The 20,719-nt window shown below is 45.8% G+C and overlaps 1 protein-coding gene across 6 annotated transcripts in view; it reads left to right on the top strand.

Moving 5' to 3' along the window:
- ANO5 (anoctamin 5) overlaps positions 1–20,719 on the top strand; it is a 131,864-nt gene that overhangs the window by 46,665 nt on the left and 64,480 nt on the right. For 3 of the 6 annotated variants that reach the window (XM_073604023.1, XM_073604025.1, XM_073604024.1), the window contains one exon: positions 3,998–4,045. The exons of 2 other annotated variants lie outside the window; for them this stretch is intronic. In XM_073604023.1, coding sequence (XP_073460124.1) covers positions 3,998–4,045 — 48 coding nt within the window. Of the gene's footprint in view, positions 1–3,997; positions 4,046–6,716; positions 6,816–20,719 lie in introns of those variants that run through there. One more of the 6 variants, XM_073604028.1, reaches the window with a different exon arrangement.

Below are 20,719 nucleotides of genomic sequence, written 5' to 3'. Positions count from 1 at the left end.
TTCAATTTGTGGTCAAATTTGAGACCCCCCCCATATAAATGTTTTGTTATGTATTCCCATTCACACAGCATACCTTAAAATAATAAAAAATAATAAAAGAATAAAATAAAAATTTATATATATATATATATATCTATATATCTATATAGATATATAGATATATAGATATATATATATATATATATATATATATATATATATATATATATATATATATATATATATATATTTATATATTATAAAATGTCTTCTCTTCTCTAGTTGATTCTTTGGAGCAGGATTATACATAGGATAAAAAATAGTGACCAGGCAGGCTCTTTATTTAAGTGACAATGCAATGTGGGAGTGACGTCATCCCGCCCTGGCCAATCAAGATGGCTGAAGACTGGCTTTTCCAATCCAAGCGCTGAGCCCCCGAAATGCGTTGGCTGTTCCAAAATATATATTTTTTTAAAGTGTACAGGCTGGTGTGGAGTTCCCATCCTTTCGAAACTTCACTGAAGACTGGCACCTGGAAGGAGTTGGGGGGGGGGGGGAGGGCAATGCCAACGCGGGACCTTAGGGGTAAGTATTCTTGCCTTTTGGTTCCCCTTTAAGGCTTCTTTCATTTGAGCAGTCAGGGGTAGCTAAAAACACGTCTGATACGCATTTTTATTGCCCCATGACCGTCCACCTACAGACAGACGTGATGGTTTAACGGGTCTGTACCAATGCTACGGCTGCGGCACATTTAGCCGAATTTGTCAGACTTGCCCACAGGGGGTCAGTGGGGGGGGGGCGTTCTACAAATGCAAGCCAATGCTTGGCTCATTTTTGGCATTGTTATTTTAATACAAAATCCCACTTGGGAAGAAAAAACATGTAAAACCATAAAATAAATGATACAGTAAACAAAGTAAATAAAATAGTAAAATCAATAAAACAGTAAAAAAAAAAACAGGTACAATAAATAAAAATAAATAAAGCAGTAAAAAAAAATGATAAAACTTTAAAATGGTAAAGCAAAAATTAAACTGTAAAAAAAAAAAAAGTAGAAAATAAACAAAACCATAAAAAAGTTATATATATACATAAGAAGTAAAAAAATAAATGATATAATATAATATTGTATATGTATGTGTGTATATATATATATATATATATATATATATATATATATATATATATATATATATATATAATTATTATACAGGATTTATATAGCGCCAACAGTTTACGTAGCGCTTTACAACTTGAGGGTAAACAGTAGAAATACAATACAATTTGATACAGTAGGAATCAGAGGGCCCTGCTCCTTAGAGCTTACAATCTAAGAAAATATATATATATATATATATATATATATATATGATATTATATTATATTATTTATTTTTTTTACTAAGGGGAAAACTGGGGGGACAGGTTTATAAATAAACAATAATATATACAATCTACCTCCCAAGCCTTTATCATTATTGCTCCATACAAATCAAATAAACGCCTGACAGGGACGCTGACGCCTTCCAAAGCCAAAACAACTAAATACTTGGCTTTACATACACTTTATTGTGCATATTGTATTCTCTGAGTGTTGCTTTGTGAAAAATACAGCAAACTAAAATGTTTTGTGTACTAGTCTTGTGTTCTAGACGGACCAAGAAAAAAAAAATGGCGCCTGGAGTCCTGTTGCCATGGACACCGAGGCCATTTTTTGCTTTTTCGAATGAGCTCCATTGTTTGCATGTGTTTTCCCCTTTTTTTGTATTAACACCGAGCGATGCTCCGGCCAAAACAAACATCTCCGTGGTTGAGAACGTGCAAAGAATCTGTTCCTGTTGTCATGGCAACAAGGTAACTGGAAGTCTGGTTGCTATGGGAACCACGGATGACCTCTTGTGACCCGGTTTTCATTTCGGAGACCTTTGATGTAAAATAAGGAGTGAGGCCGAGCTACAGAAACAGAAGCAAAGCGGATAAGTTGCCCCTAGCAACCAATTAGATTACACGCGATGCAACTGTATCTGGTTGCTATGGCAACTTTACCTTTTTGGTCATTCTTTTTTTTTTCCCCTCTTTGGTCAATTTTTTATAAATATGCCCCATGATTTTTCCAAATGTTGTTATCCATCGCAACTAATTAGATTACAAGCGATACAACGCTATCTGTTATCTATGACAACATTGCTTTTGTCACTCACTTTTATTCATCTTTGCCCGAAATAGTTTTGAAGCTTACAGCTTTGCCCATAGCAACCAATCAGCACCTAATTATCTAGGGGCTCATTAAAGTATCTTCTGTAAAACAAATTTGAGCAAAGAGGAATACAAATTTGTGACAAAAAGCAATATTTCCATAACAACTGACCCACTTTTTCAAATTGTGTTGCCCATAGCAACCAATCAGCACCTAATTATGACTTTTCTATGGGCCCAATAACGAAATGAAATGGGGGGGGGGGGCAACTTTACCTTTGTCATTCTTTTTTTTTTTTTTTTATTCCTCCTTTGCTAATTTTTTTGTAAATAAGTCACTTTGTTTGGTGTTGCCCATAGTAACCAGTTAGGTTACACGTGCTATAACATAATGTGGTTGCTATAGCAACATTGCCTTTTTGTTTTGTTTTTTTGTATTCTCTTGTTTTTTGTAACCCCCATTTCCCCAAATTGTGTTGCCCATAGCAACCAGCTAGGTTACACATGACGCAACAAAATGCGGTTGCTATGGAAACATTGCCTTTGTCACAAATTTTTATTCCTCTTTGCTCGAATTGTTTTTTTTTTGTAGCCCAGCCCGCACTTTTTCAAACTGCCCATAGCAACCAATCAGCATTCAATTATCACTTTTCTAGGGGCCCATAAAAAAATGAAATGGGGCCCATGGTTGCTATGGCAACTTAGTCATTCTTTTTTTTTTTTATTCCTCTTTGCTCATTTTTTTTGTAAATAAGTCCCATTTTTTTTTTTTTTTTTTTTTACAAATTGCGTTGCACATAGCAACCAGTTAGGTTACACCTGCTACAACAGAACGTGGTTGCTATGGCAACATTGCCTTTGTCATTCTTTTTTTTTTTTTCCTTTTTTTTTTTTTTTCTATAACAACCCTTATTTTTCCCAATTGTGTTGCCCATAGCAACCAGTTAGGTTACACACAATGCAACAGGATTTCAGTTGTTATGGAAATATTGCTTTTTGTCACAAATTTTTATTCCTCTTTGTTTAAATTTGTTTTGTAGCTCAGCACCCACTTTTTCAAATTGTGTTGCCCATAGCAACCAATCAGCGCCTAATTATCCCTTCTCTAGGGACCCATTAAAAAAAATGAAATGGGGCCCCATGGTTAATATGGCAACTTTACCTTTTTGGCATTCTTTTTTTTTTTAATTCCTCTTTGCTAATTTTTTTTTGTAAATAAGTCCCATTTTTTCCCCCAAATGGTGTTGCCCATAGCAACCAGTTAGGTTACACATGATGCAACAAAATGCGGTTGCTATGGCAACATTACCTTCATTTTTTTTTTTCTCCATATAACTACCCCTATTTTCCCAAATTGTGTTGCCCATAGCAACCAGTTAGGTTACACATGACGCAACAATATGCGGTTGCTATGGAAACATTGCTTTTGTTGTTTTTTATTCCTCTTTGCGTGAATTTTTTTTGTAGCTCAGCCCGCACTTTTTCAAACTGCTTTGCCCATAGCAACCAATCAGTTCCTAATTATCTAGAGGTTCGTTAAAGTTTAAATGAGGCCCATGGTTGCTATGGGTGACATGCAGAGAAATGAGACACGGAGCTTTGTAAACCTACAAGAGGCCGGGGAGCATGGAGGATTCAGGCCTAGTTGGTTGCTATGGTAACACCTCAAGATGGTCAGTCATGATCCCGCATGTCTGTTTCTAATGCTCCCCCCCCCTCCCCCATTACTGATCTCCACCATTAGTGCTCACATATTAATCGTTTTGTTCTTGGTTTGGATTGTTACTAACCGCATTATATTTTTCCCATGATGCCGCGGGCAGGGCCTGAGCAGCACAGAGAGCACCTTTCTAATCAACAACCATCAAAGGGTAAGAGGCCCGGTGCATGGTGGGCCGCCGCCGCGCCCGCTCACCCGTGTCGGTGTTGTAGTTGCATGCTTAGTGGAGAACACATTCCAATGCTCCGCCTTCCAGAGACCCAACATTGGCTGGGTATTACCCGAGAGATCGCCCATATCAGGCTACCAGGGACCCCTTCCCTATTAAAGGGGAACTGTCAGATTAAAAATTATTGGAGTTTTGTCCAGTAGTTTGTGTCTCTGCCCCTCCCACAATGATGAGATTTCCTGCATTAGTTTGTGTCTCTGCCCCTCCCACAATGGTGAGATTTCCTGCAGTAGTTTGTGTCTCTGCCCCTCCCACAATGGTGAGATTTCCTGCAGTAGTTTGTGTCTCTGTCCCTCCCACAATGATGAGATTTCCTGCAGTAGTTTGTGTCTCTGCCCCTCCCACAATGTTGAGATTTCCTGCAGTAGTTTGTGTCTCTGCCCCTCCCACAATGTTGAGATTTCCTGCAGTAGTTTGTGTCTCTGTCCCTCCCACAATGATGAGATTTCCTGCAGTAGTTTGTGTCTCTGCCCCTCCCACAATGTTGAGATTTCCTGCAGTAGTTTGTGTCTCTGCCCCTCCCACAATGTTGAGATTTCCTGCAGTAGTTTGTGTCTCAGCTCCTCCCACAATGATGAGATTTCCTGCAGTAGTTTGTGTCTCTGCCCCTCCCACAATGGTGAGATTTCCTGCAGTAGTTTGTGTCTCTGCCCCTCCCACAATGATGAGATTTCCTGTATTAGTTTGTGTCTCTGCCCCTCCCACAATGATGAGATTTCCTGTATTAGTTTGTGTCTCTGCCCCTCCCACAATGATGAGATTTCCTACAGTAATTTGTGTCTCTGCCCCTCCCACAATGGGGTGTCTCTGCCCCTCCCACAAAACTTGGACAGAATTTGCCTCAACACTGGAATCCTGAAGAGTTTTAGGGAAGTATCAGTGTTGGGTGGAGTTACCCTTTAAGAACAGTTTAGAAACCAATTAAGAAAACTGTCTCTTTCTGTTTTTTTTTTTTATAATACGCCCCCCGATGGTTCCTGAAACCATGATTATTATAGGATGACATTGGAATGTGTTCTGATGGTGAGGGGGTTGGCTGGTCTGTGCTGGTGCATTGGTGATCAGTGTACTAACCTCATGTCACACTGTGTGCTTCATTAACCCTCATTCATGCCGATGTCTTAACGAGTTTGTTTTCAGGTTAATCTTTGTTCAGATTTCATCCGGGGTCACCATCTACTTCCTGGACTGAGAGGCCAATGTAGTCATGTATATGGTGTTCTGTGTTCACAAATATCTGACACAGATCAGCCCCACAGTGCAGAAAAGCTGAATACATAGAGATCTCATTTACAACTCCTGCAGGGGTGGGAGGGGGGCTGTAAAAATAGGAGGTTGAGATGCGGATTTCCTTGAAATTATGGTAAAAAAAAAAAGAAAAAATTGGAGATTTCAGCAAAATTGCACCTTTTTAGGTGAAATGTAGTGAAGTCCATGGGGGGGGGTGGGGAGGATGAAATGAAGGCTCGTTTATTTCATCCATCCTGGATCTGATCCTATAAGAAGCATGGCCCTTCATCACCCTCATCATCTTCATTCTCATCACCCTCATCATCTTCATCCTCCCCAAAGAAAAACGGGCCAAAGAAAAATAAATAAAACAATCCTCACAATTTTTAGGGGAACCCCACACCATTGTTTCCGTTTTTTCATAAATATGCACTGTCACTGTAATTCATCGTTCTTCTCTTCTTTGGGAGCTCAGGAGATTCCCGGGTGACATTATTACCTATAAAAGATCATTTTACGATCACTGATGATGTCATCCAGGGATTCCCCGGATTTCCCAGAGTCTGATCACCTTTTGGAATTTAAAGTGGCGGTACACATTTATTAAACATGGAAGGAATTGCATGTGGTGCTCCTTCATATCCCAACCAGAATCTCAGCCTGGGAAAAGGAAGGCAGCAAACATTCGGCGGGTGAATCGGGACGCTGACTTGCGGCGGGTGAATCGGGACGCTGACTTGCGGCGGGTGAATCGGGACGCTGACTTGCGGCGGGTGAATCGGGACGCTGACTTGCGGCGGGTGACTCGGGACGCTGACTTGCGGCGGGTGAATCGGGACGCTGACTTGCGGCGGGTGAATCGGGACGCTGACTTGCGGCGGGTGACTCGGGACGCTGACTTGCGGCGGGTGAATCGGGACGCTGACTTGCGGCGGGTGAATCGGGACGCTGACTTGCGGCGGGTGAATCGGGACGCTGACTTGCGGCGGGTGACTCGGGACGCTGACTTGCGGCGGGTGACTCGGGACGCTGACTTGCGGCGGGTGACTCGGGACGCTGACTTGCGGCGGGTGAATCGGGACGCTGACTTGCGGCGGGTGAATCGGGACGCTGACTTGCGGCGGGTGAATCGGGACGCTGACTTGCGGCGGGTGAATCGGGACGCTGACTTGCGGCGGGAGAATCGGGACGCTGACTTGCGGCGGGAGAATCGGGACGCTGACTTGCGGCGGGTGACTCGGGACGCTGACTTGCGGCGGGTGACTCGGGACGCTGACTTGCGGCGGTGAATAAGAACCCTGACTTGCGGAGGGTGAATGATTAGAATCTGCCCATAAGTGAAATGCCAGGTTTGGTTGATTTTCTTGTTGAATATTCGATGTCTCATTCATTGCTGATATTTGTGCAGATCACTCCACAGAAATGGCGCAAACACCGTCTGTTTATGAAGAGCCGCCTCGGGGTAATGGAGTTTGGTTTGCGCTTTGATGACATTTGCATTAAATTACCACCAAACTTGAACTGCAAATTCAGTAACAGATTCTATATATCGATACAGATGAACATTCGATATCCTGAGCTGTGTGCACACCGACCACCGACGATCCATACAAGCCCCTCCCACTACTATCAAAAATGGCAAAATAGAAGCAGATGATATGAAATTTCCTGCAATAAATCAGCCCAATGATAGTCAGGAAGTGAGTTGTTCACCAGCAAATATCTCCCCCTGAGGAAGTAAGCTGTGAACCAGCAAATATCTCCCCCTGAGGAAGTGAGCTGTGCACCAGAAAATATCTCACCCTGAGGATCAGAACTTTATATAACATGACCGGCTCTGTAGATTTTTTGGGGAAGTCCCTGAGCTCTTCACACTGAATGTTGTATTTTAGGTTTGGTGGTCTTGTGAATGCCATTTGGTGAACTGACTTACAGCCTGTTGTGCTCTTGCATGAGAGATGTAGAGAATCTGGAGATTTATAACTGCAAGAAATGCATATATTGTAGCTCCAGAGTGTGCAGCTTCCTTCTACAGCTTCTCTCACAGGTGATTTGTTTTGCGATGGGTTTCTCCATTTGGGGTAAATAATGCATATTAATGCCTTCACCACACAAAGGATTTCCAATTTCTAAATGAGAGGTGACTGGAGCAGCGCAGAGTATTTCAGGAAATTAGCATGTTGGTATTATCTATATCAGGGGTCTACAAACTTTCGAAATAAAGGGGCAGTTTACTGTCCTTCAGACTTTAGAGGGGACTGTGACCATTGAGAGTAGAAAATCCCCCCTGAATATGTGGGAGCAAACAATGCCTCATCATTGGTCTCAGCGGGAGGAATAATGCCCCATCATTGGTGTCGGTGGGAGGAATAGTGCCCCATCATTGGTGTTGTTGGGAGGAATAGTGCCCCATCATTGGTGTCGTTGGGAAGAATAGTGCCCCATCATTTGTGTCGTTGGGAGGAATAGTGCCCCATCATTGGCGTCAGTGGGAGGAATAGTGCCCCATCATTGGCGTCAGTGGGAAAAATAGTGCCCCATCATTGATGTCAGTGGGAGGAATAGTGCCCCATCATTGGTGTAAGTGGGAGGAATAGTGCCCCATCATTGGTGTAAGTGGGAGGAATAGTGCCCCATCATTGGTGTCAGTGGGAGGAATAGTGCCCCATCATTGGTGTCATTGGGAGGACTAGTGCCCCATCATTGATGTCAGTGGGAGGAATAGTGCCCCGTCATTGGTGTCGTTGGGAGGAATAGTGCCCCATCATTGGCGTCAGTGGGATAAATAGTGCCCCATCATTGGTGTCAGTAGGAGGAATAGTGCCCCATCATTGGTGTCAGTGGGAGGAATAGTGCCCCATCATTGGTGTCAGTGGGAGGAATAGTGCCCCATCATTGGTGTCAGTGGGAGAAATAGTGCCCCATCATTGGTGTCAGTGGGAGGAATAGTGCCCCATCATTGGTATTAGTATTTTCTACCCTGGTCAGCCGAAGCTGTGTCACCGCTGTGGAGTAAAGCGGCATTTGAGCTCCTCCTGTTCAGCCTTGATATGTTCAGTGTGTCGGGGTCAGGGTCATGTGGCTTAGGACTGCACCGAGATGATCAGGTGCAACCTGTGCCTGCGCCTTGGTCACCCCTACAGCAGATGATCACTAAACCACTGTGCAACCCCGTGGTCCTATTCAGACTCAAATATCATAAAAGTCTAGCTTGCTTTGGGGTGCCAACCAAGTTCTGGGTGGACCTCATATGACATCTCAGGCCAGCAGATGTCCTGAGGCCTGGCACAATATGGAGAAGGAGGTAATAGGTGACTTGTTGAGGACAGGATGAAGGGTGAGGCCCCAGGTGTACCGTCCTCCTCTGTGGTGACCGACTCCCCTGGTCCTGTTCAGGATCCCTCCCAAATTGTCTGTAAGTATTCCTCCTGTATCTGTCTCTGTGTTTCGGCAAACACCCAAATTTGTAGGGGCACTTGGTGAGATGTTCACCCGCCGAGCCCCCCACAATGCACAGTGGATTCTAGGTCCTGATTGGGCAAAGATTTGCCCAATCAGGGCACAATGAATAGCTGTTGTTAAGGAGTGGACCTGGGAAGCCGGCAGCCGTATCCGGCCTGGGATGTCATAAGAGGTCCACCCAGAACTTGGTTGGCACCCCAAAGCAAGCTGGACTTTTATGATATTTGAGTCTGAATAGGACCACGGGGCTGCACAGTGGTTTAGTGATTAGCATTTCTGCTTTGCAGCTATCTAGTCCATTGGTTTGAACCTTGGCTGAGACACTATCTTGTGCAAAGAGCTGGCCTTCAGCCACCACTCCTGGGAGATCCTCCAAGGATATTCCTTCTCCCTGTACTGACTGAAGCAGACCTTCACCCTGAAGGACATGCCCTGCCTCCTCCTTCCCCCCTCCTTCTCATACCGATGGACTTTTTTTTCTTAAAGTATCTGCAGATCAGCACTTCCATATTGCTTGTCTAGGCAAGAATGTCTCCCTGCCCCCTCAGTGTGTGCAGATGTGCCACGGGGCTTGTTCCCTGAGGGAGCCCTGTGGCACACCTGCTCATTCTTGGGTTCCCCCAGCCATCTGCACACATGCAGCATTTCCCGTGCATTTGCAAAGACTGCTACCAGGGAAGTCTAAAACCTTCCCTGTCTTTGCGCATGTATGGAAAATGACCTGCACATGATCATATGTGTTGAGTTCTGCCAGAACCCGAAGGCTGGGCAGAGTCTGAGGGCACATTTGTGCATGCCCCATAATGGTGACACCCTGGGGAGTTGGGTGGAGCCACCTGGTAGGCGGACTGAAGTTCTTCAAGACCTCATTGAGGACACCTATTGGTTTAAGAGATCCAGTGCCCCGCACAGGGCGTGTGGATAGGGGGGTACCACCAGTCCACTTGTATGGGGCCCAGGCAGTAGGGTAAATTGGATGTGGGCAGAGAGGGAGGCCGGTGGGTGGGGATGATAATTACTGGAACTGATCCCCTGCATGGTTCTCTCTGCAGCAGCTGAAAGCTGGCATCTTCTTCTCTCCTTCTCGCCAGCTTTCAACTGCTGCAGAGAGAGTCATGCAGAGGGTCAGTTCCTGTAATTGAACCTCTACCAGTGAGTGGGAACTGAAGCATAGTAAACTGTTTTTATTGAGTTAGGAAAAGCAGGAAGACATTAGCGAATAATAATTCACTAATGTCACACAACTTGGTAGGCTCTGCACCCCGAGACCAACCTTCTTCAAGCCATTAGAGCCTCAGGCTCTAATCCATGAGCTTCAAAGTAAAAAAGAAACCCATTGAAATCCATGGGTCCATCTCACTGCATGTAGTCTAGGGGCCGAACGCATGGATTAGGGGTGCGGCGCCCCTGTGCCCCATATGAGCGGCCCGCCACTGCTGGAGGAACACTAACTGAGGGACGGCTCTACGCTGAACACTGCAGACAGCTATTAAAACATATGCAAAGAAAAAGCAGATGAAAGAAGTTTTGGATTCTAAGTTGCCTATTGGCTCTGGATATATTAAGAGCCAATATGCTTTGGAGCGGAGGTCGGCAATCGCACATGAGGGGCAGATTGCGATCCTTCCTTGCTGACCCCGGAACCTGGACAGGAGGGGAGGCATTTACTGTAACCGATCCCCTGTATTTTCCTCCTGCAGCAGCTGAAAGCCGGCTTCTCCGCCCCCCCCCCCCACTCCCAGCATTCAGCTGCTACAGGATGAAAATACAGGGGGATCAGTTACAGTAAATGCTGCCCCTGCCGAGCCTCCTGTCCCTGTGCTTCTTTTTTTCCTGCTTTGGGCCCCCCCCCCCCTCATCCCCCCTGCAGTGCTGCCAACTTCATTCCTATCCTCTCACGCCATCTGCTGCCGGGTATGTTCAGGATGGAGAATGGGGTAAGGGGCTGGTAAATATGTAATTTACCAGTCTTACCAGTCTCTTCCTTTTCTGCGTGAACACAGCGAGTGATTGGTACTGATTAGTCACTGTGTTCAATAATACCTGAAGCATAGTAAACTTGTGTTTGTGAATGAACAGGACTCCGCTCAGTACAGTGTGCTTCCCATTCATTCACTGTACAGTGCAGCTGAGGCTGCAGAGAAAGAGATGAGGAATCTCTGTCCTCAGTCCCTTTTTCTGTCTCAAAAGTGAGACATCAGGGGTCCTACTGACCCCGTCCACTGCTCTACTGACACCGTCCACTGCCCTACTGACACCGTCCACTGCTCTACTGACACCGTCCTCTGCCCTACTGACACCGTCCACTGCTCTACTGACACCGTCCACTGCCCTACTGACACCGTCCTTTGCTCTACTGACACCGTCCACTGCTCTACTGACACCGTCCTCTGCCCTACTGACACCGTCCTCTGCCCTACTGACACCGTCCACTGCTCTACTGACACCGTCCACTGCCCTACTGACACCGTCCACTGCTCTACTGACACCGTCCTCTGCCCTACTGAAACCGTCCACTGCTCCTTTGCTCTACTGACACCGTCCACTGCCCTACTGACACCGTCCACTGCTCTACTGACACCGTCCACTGCTCTACTGACACCGTCCACTGCTCTACTGACAACGTCCACTGCCCTACTGACACCGTCCACTGCCCTACTGACACCGTCCACTGCTCTACTGACACCGTCCTTTGCTCTACTGACACCATCCACTGCTCTACTGACACCGTCCACTCCTCTACTGACACCGTCCACTGCTCTACTGACACCGTCCACTGCTGTACTGACACCGTCCTCTGCTCTACTGACACCATTCACTGCTCTACTGACACCGTCCACTGCTCTACTGACACCGTCCTCTGCTCTCTACTGACACCATTCACTGCTCTACTGACACCGTCCACTGCTCTACTGACACCGTCCACTGCCCTACTGACACCGTCCACTGCCCTACTGACACCGTCCACTGCTCTACTGACACCGTCCTTTGCTCTACTGACACCATCCACTGCTCTACTGACACCGTCCACTGCTCTACTGACACCGTCCACTGCTCTACTGACAACGTCCACTGCCCTACTGACACCGTCCACTGCCCTACTGACACCGTCCTTTGCTCTACTGACACCATCCACTGCTCTACTGACACCGTCCACTCCTCTACTGACACCGTCCACTGCTCTACTGACACCGTCCACTGCTGTACTGACACCGTCCTCTGCTCTACTGACACCATTCACTGCTCTACTGACACCGTCCACTGCTCTACTGACACCGTCCACTGCTCTACTGACACCGTCCACTGCTCTACTGACACCGTCCACTGCTCTACTGACACCATCCACTGCTCTACTGACACCATCCACTGCTCTACTGACACCGTCCTTTGCTCTACTGACACCATCCACTGCTCTACTGACACCGTCCACTGCTCTACTGACACCGTCCACTGCTCTACTGACACCGTCCACTGCCCGACTGAACCTAACCTCTTCCCTACTGACACCATTCACTGCCCAAACCCAACCGGATCTGGCCCATGTGAAAGGAGACTGAGGCAATGTCCATATGTCTGCAGACTATAGTCATTGGCCCACCTTCTACCTGCTCATCGGTCTCTTCCAGTAGACCTCATCACATTGGTAAAGACTCCTTGCCTCCTTCCTATAAGCCCACATAGGCACCTCCCCCTCCGGCCCATCACTGTACAGAGCTGCCACTCCCACTATAAGCCTGATGTCAGGAATGCAGCAGAAACATTGATTTCTGGGATCTATAAAGGGATGAGATGTGTCGGTGTGCAGGGACTGCCATCATCCTAAAAAGTATTAACAAAGAATATATGCAACTAAGTGCACATGAGGGACGCCCCTTTGGATTTTATAGGCAGCATATGAGTAAAGGAGAGTAGATAGTGGTAAAAGGCACATATAATGCCAACTTTATTGATATACAAATATAAATAGAATTTTCTAAAAGACAGAACAAGCATACAAAAAGTTTTATACAAAGAACGTTAATATACGATTACTGGATTGTGAACCATACAAAACATAAATGTGTGATAACACCCGATGCCATACGCCCAGGAAACCAACCCAGTCGGGGTGGGTAGGATGGGGGTAGGTGGCTAGAAAATGTATCCCAACATGTTTCGGAGAAGACCGTAGTCAAACTTGTATGTTCCTTCTTCAGGGGATTTTATTTTATATATAGACGGGTGAAAAAATGTTTCCTGTCTCTGAAACATAAGTGTATACATAAATGAGTAACATAGCAAGGAAAGACTATATGATGGTCTATTCACTGGCCATTGTTTGTTAAAGGTAAGTAAAAACACAGTACTTACATGGTTAAACTCGCATAATAGGTCAAAGAATAATAGATAAAATTATCTATTATTCTTTGACCTATTATGCGAGTATTACTCGTATACTCATTTATGTATACACTTATGTTTCAGAGACAGGAAACATTTTTTCACCCGTCTATATATAAAATAAAATCCCCTGAAGAAGGAACATACAAGTTTGACTACGGTCTTCTCCGAAACATGTTGGGATACATTTTCTAGCCACCTACCCCCATCCTACCCACCCCGACTGGGTTGGTTTCCTGGGCGTATGGCATCGGGTGTTATCACACATTTATGTTTTGTATGGTTCACAATCCAGTAATCGTATATTAACGTTCTTTGTATAAAACTTTTTGTATGCTTGTTCTGTCTTTTAGAAAATTCTATTTATATTTGTATATCAATAAAGTTGGCATTATATGTGCCTTTTACCACTATCTACTCTCCTTTACTCATATGCTGCCTATAAAATCCAAAGGGGCGTCCCTCATGTGCACTTAGTTGCATATATTCTTTGTTAATGATTTCTGGGATCTGCTGATGCTGCAATAAAATGTGAGTTTTTGGCTTTTGCTGAAATGCAGAAACGACCGGCAGAGAGATGTTACATTAGATATCTGTGACATCTTCTGGCAGTTCTTGGCTCTGTAATGGAGGGAAATGATTAATACAAATTTATGTAACGTCACTTATAAACCTTACTGTGCTCAACTTATGGCCGGAGAATTGTTGAGGCATTTAAATCTTCAGACTGGAATTTCTGAGCTTTGCCTGAGATTTCCAGATTAGTAAATGCCATAGATGAGGATGAAGTCTCAGAGTATCTGGATTATTTGGACCAGCCTTTCTTAAACTTTTTACCCCTTAGGAGCCCGTGCAAAAATGTTCAGGCCTCAGGGAAGCCCTGCTAAGTGTGGTCCACTGGTGGTCAATTGGGAAAATGTCTCTTCCATTGGTGGTGGTCATTGGGAAAATGTCTCTTCTATTGGTGGTGGTCATTGGGAAAATGTCTCTTCCATTGGTGGTGGTCATTGGGAAAATGTCTCTTCTATTGGTGGTGGTCATTGGGAAAATGTCTCTTCCATTGGTGGTGGTCAGTGAGAAGAATGTTCATTGCACTGGTGGTCAGAATGACACCCTTAAAGTCTGGCTCTACCAAGTGGTGTCGGACCTGGAACTATGCAGGTTGGAGGTCAGTTAGCCACAGGTCAAGGAACCCCTAGCCATCTCTGGAGGAACCCTTGTTGAGAATGACTGGTTTGGAATATTTGTGGGATTAACAGACCTGCAGTTTGGTATAAGAGACGCCGAGATAAATACTAACTTCACACAGGACCTTTCATGTAAAGGGATTGTGGCCACTAATCTGTACTATTGCCTATGGATACTAACAACATGCCTTTGAGCTTCTGTGTAGTTATATTTGCTGTGTTTTATGTTTACAATGTAAAAAATAGAATTGATCTCTCTCTGTAATACTTGTAGATACAGTGATGTGTGTTTTCCATTATTTCACATTTAATAAGGCCGGGGGTTTAGTTTATGCAAAACAAAGAAGAAACATTTTACAAATTAGATGACTTCTAGATACAGAGCCGTCTCCACCTCACCCCTCAAAACACAAAACAATACAGATAGAAGAGCCGGGATCAATGGAAGAGAAAGAGGATGAAATGCGTTCTGTGTGGGAAGACAGGCCAGTGCGGACACATCCTTCACCAGAGTACAGCAATTCTCCCATTACAACCCGGCTGTACCCTCTCCTCTCTCCTCTCTTTTCTCTCTCTCTCTCTCTCTCACTCTCTCTCTCTCCTCTCTCTTCCTCTCTCTTCCCTCTCTTTCTCCTCTCCTCTCTCACTCTCTCCTCTCTCTTCCCTCTCTTTCTCCTCTCCTCTCTCACTCTCTCCTCTCTCTTCCCTCTCTTTCTCCTCTCCTCTCTCGCTCTCTCCTTCTCTCCTCTCTCTCCTCTCCTCTCTCCATCTCTCCCTCTCTCCTTCTCTCCTCTCCTCTCCTCTCCTCTCTCCTCCCCTCTCTCCTCTCCTCTCTCCCCTCCTCTCTCCCTCTCTCCCCCCCCCCCTCTCTCTCTCTCTCTCTCTCTCTCTCCCTCATTCTCTCTCTCCCCTCCACCCCATCCTTGAACTCTTTCTCTCTCATCTCCTTTCTCTTCTCTATCCTCCATGTTCTTTTGCTATGTACACTATCTCCTCTGTCAGAGCCCCATTATCTCTCACCACCATCTCCTCTCAGCCCCATCTCTCCCTTATCCTCCTATCTCCTCTATCTCTGTCCTCCCATGTACTTCCCCTCTCTCTGTCTCTCTCTTACACACCCCAATTATCGCTATCTCTTTCCTGCACCCTCTCCTTCTCTTACTCTCCCTATCTCATTTTCTTCTTCGCTCTCTCTCCTCTTCTTTTTCTCCCTCTTTCTCTCTCTCCTGCTCTCTTTCTCTGTTTCTCATTATTTTCTTTCCTCTTTCCTCTTCTCTCTCTCTGTTACTCCTCCTCTATCTCGCTCTTTTGCTCGCTTTCTCATGCGTTCTCTCTCTCTCTCTCGCTCTCTCCCTCGCGCTCTCTCTCGCTCTCTCCCTCTCTCCCTCGCGCTCTCTCTCGCTCTCTCCATCACTCTCTCCCTCGCACTCTCTCTCGCTCTCTCCCTCGTGCTCTCTCTCGCTCTCTCTCGCTCTCTCTCGCTCTCTCCCTCGCACTCTCTCTCGCTCTCTCTCTCGCTCTCTCCCTCGCGCTCTCTCTCGCTCTCTCCCTCGCGCTCTCTCTCGCTCTCTCCCTCGCGCTCTCTCTCGCTCTCTCCCTCGCGTTCTCTCTCGCTCTCTCCCTCGCGCTTTCTCTCGCTCTCTCCCTCGCGCTCTCTCTCGCTCTCTCCCTCGCGCTCTCTCTCGCTCTCTCCCTCGCGCTCTCTCTCGCTCTCTCCCTCGCGCTCTCTCCCTCGCGCTCTCCCTCGCGCTCTCTCTCGCTTGCTCCCTCGCGCTCTCTCCCTCGCGCTCTCTCTCGCTCTCTCCCTCGCGCTCTCTCGCTCTCTCCCTCGCGCTCTCTCTCGCTCTCTCCCTCGCACTCTCTCTTGCTCGCTCCCTCGCGCTCTCTCCCTCACGCTCTCTCCCTCGCTCTCGCCCTCTCCCTCGCGCTCTCTCGCTTTCTCTTGCGCTCTCCCTCGCTTGCTCTCTCGCTCTCTCTTGCGCTCTCTCCCACTCGCTCTCTCTCGCGCACTCTCCCTCGCTGTCTCGTGCACTCTCTCTCTCTTGCTCTCTCCCTCGTGCTCTTTCGAGCACGCTCTCGCTCTCTCTGGCGCGCTCTCTCCCTCGTGCTCTCTCGTGCGCTCTCTCTTTCGCTCTCTCTCTCGCTCTCGCGCGCTCTCTCTTGCGCGCTCTCTCTCTCTTGCTCTTTCTCTCTCTTGCTCTCTTTCTCTCTCTTGCGCTCTCTCTGTCGCTCTCTCTCTCGCTCTCTCTCTCTCGCTCTCTCTCTTTCTCTCTCTCTTGCGCTCTCTCTCTTGCGCTCTCTCTCTCTCCTCTCTCTCTCTCTCTTGCGCTCTATCGCTCCCTCTTGCGCTCTCTCTTGCTCTCTCTCTCTCTATTGAGCTCTCTCACTCTTGCGCTCTTTCTCTTGCGCTCTTTCTCTTGCGCTCTTTCTTTCACTCTCTCTTGCGCTCTCTCTCCCTCTCTCTTGCGCTCTCTCCCTCTCTCTTGCGCTCTCTCTTTCTCTCTCGCTCTCTCTTGCGCTCTCTCTGTCTCTTGCTCTCTCTCTTGCTCTCTTTCTCTCTCTTGCTCTCTCTCTCTTGCGCTCTATCTCTCTCTCTTGCGCTCTCTTGCTCTCTCTTTCTCTTGCGCTCTCTCTCTCTTTCTCTCTCTTTTGCGCTCTCTCCTCTCTCTCTCTCTTGCGCTCTCTCTCTCTCCCTCCTCTCTCTCTCTCCCCCCTCTCTCTCTCTCTCTCCCCCTCTCTCTCTCCCCCTCCTCTCTCGCTCTCTCTCTCCCCCTCCTCTCTCGCTCTCTCTCCCCCTCCTCTCTCGCTCTCTCTCCCCCCTCCTCTCTCTCTCCCCCCTCCTCTCTCTCTCTCTCCCCCCTCCTCTCTCTCCTGCGCTCTCTCTCTCCCTCTCCTCTCTCTCTCTCTCCCTCTCCTCTCTCTCTCTTGCGCTCTCTTTCTCTCTCTCTCTCTCTCTCTCTCTTGCTCTCTCTCCCCCTCCTCTCTCTCTCCCCCTCCTCTCTCTCTCCCCCTCCTCTCTCTCTCCCCCTCCTCTCTCTCTCCCCCTCCTCTCTCTCTCCCCCTCCTCTCTCTCTCTCCCCCTCCTCTCTCTCTCTCCCCCTCCTCTCTCTCTCTCTCTCTCTCTCTCTCTCCCTCCTCTCCCTCTCTCTCCCTCCCCCTCCTCTCTCTCTCTCTCTCTCTCTCTCTCTCTCTCTCTCCCTCCCCCTCCTCTCTCTCTCTCTTGCTCTCTCCCCCCCCCCCCCCTTAAAATCCAGTTATTTTGAAGATCTTATCCCGGGGATCATCCTCAGTAATTCTCTGATGTTTGATCCAATGATGGGATTTTAGTTGGGGGGATTTCTCTCTCGTGGTATTTCAGTCTCTGTGGTTCTCTATCGGCTCTCTGTAGTATTGCTCTCTCTCTCTTTGTAGTATTGCTCTCTCTCTTTGTAGTATTGCTCTCTCTCTTTGTAGTATTGCTCTCTCTCTTTGTAGTATTGCTCTCTCTCTTTGTAGTATTGCTCTCTCTCTTTGTAGTATTGCTCTCTCTCTCTTTGTAGTATTGCTCTCTCTCTTTGTAGTATTGCTCTCTCTCTCTTTGTAGTATTGCTCTCTCTCTCTTTGTAGTATTGCTCTCTCTCTTTGTAGTATTGCTCTCTCTCTCTTTGTAGTATTGCTCTCTCTCTCTTTGTAGTATTGCTCTCTCTCTTTGTAGTATTGCTCTCTCTCTCTTTGTAGTATTGCTCTCTCTCTCTTTGTAGTAATGCTCTCTCTCTTTGTAGTATTGCTCTCTCTCTCTTTGTAGTAATGCTCTCTCTCTTTGTAGTATTGCTCTCTCTCTCTTTGTAGTATTGCTCTCTCTCTCTTTGTAGTATTGCTCTCTCTCTCTTTGTAGTAATGCTCTCTCTCTTTGTAGTATTGCTCTCTCTCTCTTTGTAGTATTGCTCTCTCTCTCTTTGTAGTAATGCTCTCTCTCTCTGTAGTATTGCTCTCTCTCTCTTTGTAGTATTGCTCTCTCTCTCTCTCTGTAGTATTGCTCTCTCTCTCTTTGTAGTATTGCTCTCTCTCTCTCTCTGTAGTATTGCTCTCTCTCTCTTTGTAGTATTGCTCTCTCTCTTTGTAGTATTGCTCTCTCTCTCTTTGTAGTATTGCTCTCTCTCTCTTTGTAGTATTGCTCTCTCTCTCTTTGTAGTATTGCTCTCTCTCTTTGTAGTATTGCTCTCTCTCTCTTTGTAGTAATGCTCTCTCTCTTTGTAGTATTGCTCTCTCTCTCTTTGTAGTATTGCTCTCTCTCTCTTTGTAGTAATGCTCTCTCTCTCTGTAGTATTGCTCTCTCTCTCTTTGTAGTATTGCTCTCTCTCTCTCTCTGTAGTATTGCTCTCTCTCTCTTTGTAGTATTGCTCTCTCTCTTTGTAGTATTGCTCTCTCTCTCTTTGTAGTATTGCTCTCTCTCTTTGTAGTATTGCTCTCTCTCTCTTTGTAGTATTGCTCTCTCTCTCTTTGTAGTATTGCTCTCTCTCTTTGTAGTATTGCTCTCTCTCTCTTTGTAGTATTGCTCTCTCTCTCTTTGTAGTATTGCTCTCTCTCTCTTTGTAGTATTGCTCTCTCTCTTTGTAGTATTGCTCTCTCTCTCTTTGTAGTATTGCTCTCTCTCTTTGTAGTATTGCTCTCTCTCTTTGTAGTTTTGCTCTCTCCGGTGAGAACAAGTTTTACATTTTCTGCCTCTGTTGGGATTCTTGATTTTCTTTGGCTGCTGCCCTAGAAGACATTAGTCAGAGCCGGGCACGGCGGCCGTTCCTGGGCGGATTTGTTGACATTTCACTCCAATTTCCAAACAAAGTCCAGGCTGAGTGAGCTGGCACTGGAGGCCATGATCTCCTAGGTGTGAGCCCCTCCATTAATAATGACTCTGGTAGAGCTGGTGGTGTTGTATTAACACAATGTTGTGCCATCTGCGGGCGCTGGACCTGATCCAGACTCTTATATAAAGTACTAATCCATCTCATCACCCACATCAGATCTCTCCACCTCATCTCACCTCCTAATTATATCAGTCAACATTCACAGGCAGTATTAAAGGAAACTCAAAACTTTATTACTTTAACCTTTTTCCAATGTGTGTATGCACATATGTGACCTCACACAGGGGGTCTTCTTCCAGTATACAGTATGTACCTGGGATTGTGCTGGCCGGCATGGTGACCGCGCTGTCATCAAAGACTCTCTGGGTCTAGTACTAATGATCAGGAATTGAGAAGACCGGCTCCCAATCACATGATTGATGTAATAAACTATGATTGCCTAGCACAGTGATCAGTAACTGTACAGCCTGCCCCTGTATTCTTTCTCCTCTTAAATGGAGAAAAAGATCCATTGTACACTGGAGGAGAAGCACAAAAATAGATTTGTGGTATACTAGATGGGAAAGTATGTAAAAACATACATTGTATACTAGAGGAGAAGCACACAAAACATACATTGTATACTAGAGGAGAAGCACACAAAACATACATTGTATACTAGAGGAGAAGCACACAAAACATACATTGTATACTAGAGGAGAAGCCCACAAAACATACATTGTATACTAGAGGAGAAGCACACAAAACATACATTGTATACTAGAGGAGAAGCACACAAAACATACATTGTATACTAGAGGAGAAGCACACAAAACATACATTGTATACTAGAGGAGAAGCACACAAAACATACATTGTATACTAGAGGAGAAGCACACAAAACATACATTGTATACTAGAGGAGAAGCACACAAAACATACATTGTATACTAGAGGAGAAGCACACAAAACATACATTGTATACTAGAGGAGAAGCACACAAAACATACATTGTATACTAGAGGAGAAGCACACAAAACATACATTGTATACTAGAGGAGAAGCACACAAAACATACATTGTATACTAGAGGAGAAGCACACAAAACATACATTGTATACTAGAGGAGAAGTACACAAAAAGACAGAATGTATACTAGAGGTGAAAATACACAAAGAGATACATTGTATACTAGAGGAGAAATATGCAAAAAGATATATTCTAAGCTAGAAGGGAAGTATCCAAAAAGATACATTATATACTAGAGGAGAAAATACACAAAGAGATACATTGGGGTTGATTTACTGAAGGCAGATCCACTGTGCACTACAATTGTACTTGGAAGTGCAGTCGCTGTAGTGGGGAAGCTCTGCTGATTTTATCATTCAATCATGTACAAGCAAAAAAGCTGTTTTTTTTTTTTTTCTTGCATGTTCCACTCAGATCTACACTACATTTGTAGTGCAAAGTGGATTTGACTTTAGTAAATAACCCCCATTGCATAATAGAGGAGAAGT

The sequence above is a fragment of the Aquarana catesbeiana genome, linkage group LG11 (assembly GCF_042186555.1).
Source record: "Aquarana catesbeiana isolate 2022-GZ linkage group LG11, ASM4218655v1, whole genome shotgun sequence".
NCBI classification, from domain to species: Eukaryota; Metazoa; Chordata; class Amphibia; order Anura; family Ranidae; genus Aquarana; species Aquarana catesbeiana.
The sequence above is the reverse complement of the archived record's forward strand: the minus strand, read 5'-3'. Positions and strand labels throughout refer to the sequence as shown.